The sequence below is a fragment of the Malus sylvestris genome, chromosome 3 (genome assembly GCF_916048215.2).
Source record: "Malus sylvestris chromosome 3, drMalSylv7.2, whole genome shotgun sequence".
In the NCBI taxonomy this organism is placed as follows: domain Eukaryota; kingdom Viridiplantae; phylum Streptophyta; class Magnoliopsida; order Rosales; family Rosaceae; genus Malus; species Malus sylvestris.
In genome coordinates, this window is record NC_062262.1 from 22,392,683 (window position 1) to 22,398,647 (window position 5,965).

The 5,965-nt window shown below is 36.9% G+C and overlaps 2 protein-coding genes across 2 annotated transcripts; one reads left to right on the forward strand and one right to left on the reverse strand.

Moving 5' to 3' along the window:
- Window positions 1–262: 262 nt before the first annotated feature.
- Window positions 263–1,909, forward strand: LOC126615057 (ubiquitin-conjugating enzyme E2 20-like). Its single transcript, XM_050282780.1, has 6 exons — window positions 263–581; window positions 776–803; window positions 948–1,175; window positions 1,262–1,325; window positions 1,438–1,497; window positions 1,639–1,909. Exons 1-6 carry the CDS (start codon window positions 466–468, stop codon window positions 1,683–1,685), a joined length of 543 nt encoding a protein of 180 aa, XP_050138737.1. The 5' UTR covers window positions 263–465; the 3' UTR covers window positions 1,686–1,909.
- A 606-nt stretch (window positions 1,910–2,515) lies between these two features.
- On the reverse strand, window positions 2,516–3,922 carry LOC126617068 (uncharacterized). Its single transcript, XM_050285137.1, has 4 exons — window positions 3,859–3,922; window positions 3,435–3,586; window positions 2,938–3,078; window positions 2,516–2,796 (listed from the first exon to the last, which is right to left on the reverse strand). Exons 1-4 carry the CDS (start codon window positions 3,920–3,922, stop codon window positions 2,713–2,715), a joined length of 441 nt encoding a protein of 146 aa, XP_050141094.1. The 3' UTR covers window positions 2,516–2,712.
- Between the last annotated feature and the right edge of the window lie 2,043 nt (window positions 3,923–5,965).

The window sequence follows — 5,965 nt, forward strand, 5'->3', positions numbered from 1 at the left end:
GAAGTATTTAAAGTAAAGTTGTCACGAACTCACATGTAAAAATGGGTATCCCTACGTTTTACGGATCACAATAAAAATTGGCCCGGAAAAAAAGGAAAGTAAAAGATGGAAACCAAATAAGTAGCCGTTGAAGATAAAGAAAGGAAAGAACATATTACAATAGGACACCAGCGGCATTTGCAACGTTCGGAAAATTTTGAATACCTTTATGCCCCTCTGTCCGACGTCGTTTAAGTCCCACCCCATCAGCGTTTTAAACCAAACTCTGCAACCCCATCTTCTTCCACATCTCTCTCTCTCTCTCTCTCTCTCTCTCTCTCTCTCTCTCTAACTCGTCACTCAGAAGAGGGAAAGAAGGAAGGAAAGAAAGCCCTTCTCTCTCAGTGCGTTTGAAAAGCGGAGTCTCCGGTTGATTTCCGTTTTCGATTTCTGTTTTAGGAAAACGAAGAGAAAGAAAGAGGGATTATGGCTGCCGTGAACCAAGATAACAGTCTGGTAGTGGCCGGAGCCACTGCCCCCTCGAACACAAAGCAATCTCAGCCTCGCCCGAAGACCGTTGATTCGCAGTCCGTTCTCAAAAGGTACCATCTTCATCCTACTTTACTGGTGAAGAATGATTAATGGGATTTCTGGGTTTTTTTGGGGGATTCTCTTTGTCAGATGAGCTATTTGAATAATGGATTAGGGTTTAAATTCACTAAATTTGTTTTGATAATTGGAGGTTTTCGAGGTTTATAAATAATCTAACCCTTTATTGTTGTGTTTAATCAAACAGGCTGCAATCTGAGTTGATGGCCTTAATGGTAAGACCTCCCCCAAGACTCGATGTTTTCTCCTTATCTTCCGTTTGGATCCTTATTAGAATTTGATTGAATATGTTTCGAGATAGTAATTTTGATGTTTGTTAGATAACATTGGATCGGATTGGATTGGATTGAATATTGTAGATGGGTGGGGATTCTGGGATATCTGCATTCCCTGAGGAAGACAACATATTCTGCTGGAAAGGGACAATCATTGGAAGCAAAGAGACCGTGTTCGAAGGAACGGAATACAGACTCTCCCTCACCTTCCCCAATGACTATCCCTTCAAGCCTCCAAAGGTCAAGTTTGAGACTCTCCTCTTTCATCCCAATGTCGATCTCGTCGGCAACATTTGCCTGGATATCCTTCAGGTAACTTCCTCAAACTTGTACTAGTCCAATTCACACTCTCAATTAAAATATCGTTTGTCCTATGTATCTCAATCAATTGGTTGCAGGATAAATGGTCATCTGCTTATGATGTGAGAACCATACTCTTATCCATCCAGAGTCTTCTAGGAGGTAATCACTTTTCTCTTCTCGAACACGTTTGCTTCTCGAATTGGATAAAATCTGAATTGAAACGAAGGTTGAGTGCGTACCGAATTTCAATCTTTGTTTATGTGTATTGCAGAACCAAACATCAGCTCTCCTTTGAACGCTCAAGCAGCACAACTGTGGAGCAACCAAGAAGGTAACAACGCGTTTGAATTGAATTTCCTTTTACTAATTTTCGGAAGGAAATAAAATAAAAAAATAAAAAAATAAAAAAAAGCTTTGTTTTACCATGGGAAGTGTCTGACTGAGTAATGCTTTCTGTGCGTGTGCTTTGCAGAATATAGGAAGATGGTGGAGAAGTTGTACAAAGCTCCGAAGGCTTAATAATCGAGACGATGGCAAAGAAGTTGTGTTAGATTAGAGAGAGTTGAGTGATTACTATAGAATCCAAGCCTCTCTAACTTGGATTAGAGAGCATGGATTGGATTAGATTGGATTGTTAGGAGGTTTTTTTAGTAATTCCTTGATTTGTTCTCGTTCTTGTGTTTCGCTCTCTTGTTTTCCAGATGAGATATTAGGCAATGTTCATCAAAATTCTGAGTTAAAAATTCTCCTGTGTTTCTCTCCCTCTCTTCTTGGCTGTTCAACATTCTGAGTTAAAAATTGTCCTGTGTTTCTCTCCCTCTCTTCTTGGCTGTTCTCTCTGTTTGTAATCCAAGCCTCTCTCACTTGGATTAGAGAGCATGGATTGGATTAGATTGGATTGTTAGGAGGTTTTTTTAGTAATTCCTTGATTTGTTCTCGTTCTTGTGTTTCGCTCTCTTGTTTTCCACATGAGATATTTAGACAATGTTCATCAAAATTCTGAGTTAAAAATTGTCCTGTGTTTCTCTCCCTCTCTTCCTGGCTGTTCTCTCTGTTTGTTCAGATTTAAGATTGTTACAACAATTGAAAACCCGTGTTCCGAGAGACGGGTTATTGATCCATTAGGTGTTGGACAAGCCAATTGTTTATGTTAACAAGCAACATTCTTATGATAAATCGTCAATTTGTTTGATTCATATAGATGATGACCAAACAGTCTTCGAATCGAATGAATATTTCTAAAGATGATCTTGACATCATCAGGAAACAAATGGCAACTTCAACCAACAATTGGGGTTTTGCTGTAGGGCAGAAATCTTGTGGTGACTTAAGAAGCAGCAGAGCTAGACTTATAAAACCATATGCAATCATTACGATTAATAGGGATCTAAATCTCAAATACTACGTAAAATAAACAACAGGCGTCTAAGCTTGTACAGTGTTGCGCAATATTTTCACCGCCACCGCCTGTTCTCATTCGTAAACCCAAATTACTTCTTTTAAGTTCAACCCAGATTACAAGCTTGACTGAAGAGGTACAAAAATCCTATGGCTTTGATGATGTGAGCTGCCTCAAATTGTACTTGGCCAACTGCTTGTACTTGTCAACAATACCGATCAAGCAAATAGTCTGTCAATCAAAACAAAATGGGATTTTAAGCTAAAAAGAAATCAACAGTTCAAACACGAGTATCTTTTTACCATAATTCTTCTTTCGAATGGTGGCGTGACAAAAAAGAAATAGGCACACAAGGAAAAGAAACTTTCTTACCCTGCAAATTTCAACAACAATGGTCTTATCAGGATTGTTGAGGTCAACTTTGTGCGGTGCAGGCACAGATTTTGCCACTGCATTTATGATTTTCATCCTGTCAATACCGGTGTTTGCACGGGCTTCATACAGGACTGCAAACTGAATGGAAGATATAATAAAATCAGAAACCATCTCAAGTATCTAGTAGATTAAAATTTTGTTTATACTCGAACTCAAACAACTCCAAACTATACTCAGGTGTAAAAAACAAATCACAAAAGGAAAAAAATGTCAGAAAACGCTCATCAGATTTATTTCCAGTTCATTAATAAATCTCCCACTGGCTACATTCAGCAAGTAGAGGCAGCTTTTCCATCACAGAACTTTTGTCTTATGGTGAAACGATCTATTAAGGCAGTCAAAATGAATTAAAATCGGTTTGTAATGATAAGAGAGATGTGGATATCTTTTTTGTTAATAACAAAAGGCAGACGAGGATTAATGGCATATTTTACCTTCCGAGGATTCTGAGTTTCCACTGGAAAGTGCTGTTCAAGAAGTGGTTTGATTGCTCTTGAAATTTCCTCTTCTGAAGAATAGCATGCTACTTCAATGGGTAATACTCTTAGGATAAACCTATAATATGCAAGTAATAACAGCCAGTTTGCTTTTTGTCATTGCGAATGACCGCACCAATTCCACCCACTCCGTTTTTACGTGCCTTTTCCCTTGTGGGTTGTAAGTTTTAATTTTGTATTAAGCGAGTGCAGAAAGTAGGATTTCATCCTCAACGGCACACCGCTTCTTTTTGTCTTCCACGCGTAGTTTCTCTATTTCTATAACTTTACAACCGAGGAAAGTATACAAACTTGAGGACATAAATTTATTTATTTCTATTATATGTTCATGAATTTAATTTCATAATGGAAACTGTACTACATGTGAGCATGAATTTAATCATATTAGTTAGAGCAATGTGCTTCACTAATTTGGGTCTTACCATCTATTAGGGCGAATGAGGGGCGTGTGCAAACGTTTTCTTTCTTTCTCTCGCTCGATCGCTTCAATGCCTATAATTTGAGAGATAAGAGGAAAGCCTTCTCTCGAATTCGAATATGTGACACAAATAATGACTCTTTTTTTCTGGGATATCAGCAGGTTAGGTAGCTGTAAGATTTTTTTATATTCGACGGAAGGCAGGCTAAAACTCTGCCCCAACCAAGTGAAACTAACTAAGGGTCTAAAAGAGTTCACGATCTGATCTATGGCCACTAAGAATGTCCATTAAAAGGAGCAGGCTGATGGGGTCGTTTTTCAAGCACGAATAGACGATCGTGAAGGGGGTGCGCAACCTAGAGAGATGGCCGTATCTCTTTGATGAATGTGGTATCGAGGTTCGATTCATTTGGAAAAGAGGTCAATCTTAGGGGAGACCATGCGAATGGTCAATTTATCTCCATATTTGGATGAATTTAGTATCCTAATCATATTGTTTGTGATATTAAAAGATTGTAACCTCCCTCCAAAGTGAAGTGCTAGAACATAATTTAGCTCAATCTAAATGGGAAGTGGCAGAATCTTCATGAAACAAAAATAAGGGAGAAAATTAATGAAAAAGTAAATAATTAATGAAAGTTTCTATGAGGAGAGTCATATTAGTATCCGCTTATATTATAAGATAAAGAGAAAATGATATGTATTTTGTTGTGACATTTACGTGAGTTTTGATATTATGTACTTAACTCTGTGTGAGAATTAAAAAGCATATTCAACAAAGTTAACTACAGAATTATTTTTTGACAAAAAAGATAAAATAATTATTTAGGGAAGAAAACATAAACAAAACAATTTAGACAGATACCAATCTAATTCACAGAAGAAGAAAAAACATAATTAAATAACAACCAATAAAATTTAAACATATGGAATGCCATAAAAAATGTGTATAAAGGATAATGCTAAGGAGACTAAGGCCCCGTTTGGGATTGAGGTGATTTTAAAAAAAGCCACTGTGAAAAAAAGCTGAGGGTCATTTTTGTGTTTGGTAAACTGAAAAAAAAGGGCTTATTTTGGAAGCTGCTGTGAGAATAAGCTGAAAATCAAAGGAAAAGCTGAAGCTGCTATTTGCTGCTTTGAAAAAAAGCCAGTTTTTTCAAAGCACACGGAGCTACAGTGCTCCTTTAATGAAAAGACATACTATCATCCTGCTTTTTTTTCCAAAAGCACTTTCACAAAAAAGTTTACCAAACACTCTACTGGCTTTATTTCACAGCCGCTTATTCTCACAGCACAGCCGCTTATTCTCACAGCAGTTTTTTTTCAAAGCACAGCAATACCAAACCAGCCCTAAGACCTAGTTTGGGAGTGAGGTGCTTAAAAAAAAAGCACCTATGAAAAAAAGCTGTGAGGGTTTTAGATGTTTGGTAAACTGAAAAAAAAAAGGGCTTATTTTGGAAGCTGCTGTGAGAATAAGCTGAAATCAAAGGAAAAAGCTGAAGCTGCTATTTGCAGCTTTGGAAAACTGGCTTTTTTTCAAAGCACATGGAGCTACAGTGCTCCTTTAATGAAAATCCCACTATTAGACTGCTTTTTTTTCCAAAAGCACTTTTACAAAAAAGTTTACCAAACACTCTGCTGCTTTATTTCACAGCCGCTTATTCTCACAGCACAGCCGCTTATTCTCACAGCAGCTTTTTTTCAAAGCACAGCAATACCAAACCAGCCCTAAATTTGTAGATAAAATCTTGGAAACTAAAGGACATGGAAGTTGATAATTAGTTTATTACTTGTTTATTCCAATTTGTGACACATCATTTAGTTTACAAATTTAGTATCTAAATTTTGTCCCTCTAGCATTACTCATGTATATATTCTCAATATACACTTTTATTATTTTTTTATTAAAAAAGAGGAAAAACAAGTGTGTATTGATAATTTATATAAACATCATGGGAATATCAGCCCCCAATAAAACGTATAACAACGCATAGAGTACGCAGGGGGATTCATGAAAATATAATAATATCCTAATTATATAAGATTGAAG

Bases quoted from the DNA above. Each gene is read 5' to 3' on its own strand.
- LOC126615057 (XM_050282780.1), top strand. From the start codon at position 466: ATGGCTGCCGTGAACCAAGATAACAGTCTGGTAGTGGCCGGAGCCACT. The intron at 1,176-1,261 runs GTAACTTCCTCA...AATTGGTTGCAG, and splicing joins TTTGCCTGGATATCCTTCAG to GATAAATGGTCATCTGCTTA. The intron at 1,326-1,437 runs GTAATCACTTTT...TGTGTATTGCAG, and splicing joins CATCCAGAGTCTTCTAGGAG to AACCAAACATCAGCTCTCCT.
- LOC126617068 (XM_050285137.1), bottom strand. From the start codon at position 3,922: ATGGTAAGACCCAAATTAGTGAAGCACATTGCTCTAACTAATATGATT. The intron at 3,079-3,434 runs GTAAAATATGCC...TCTTCCATTCAG, and splicing joins AAACTCAGAATCCTCGGAAG to TTTGCAGTCCTGTATGAAGC. The intron at 2,797-2,937 runs GTAAGAAAGTTT...TTTGATTGACAG, and splicing joins TTGTTGTTGAAATTTGCAGG to ACTATTTGCTTGATCGGTAT.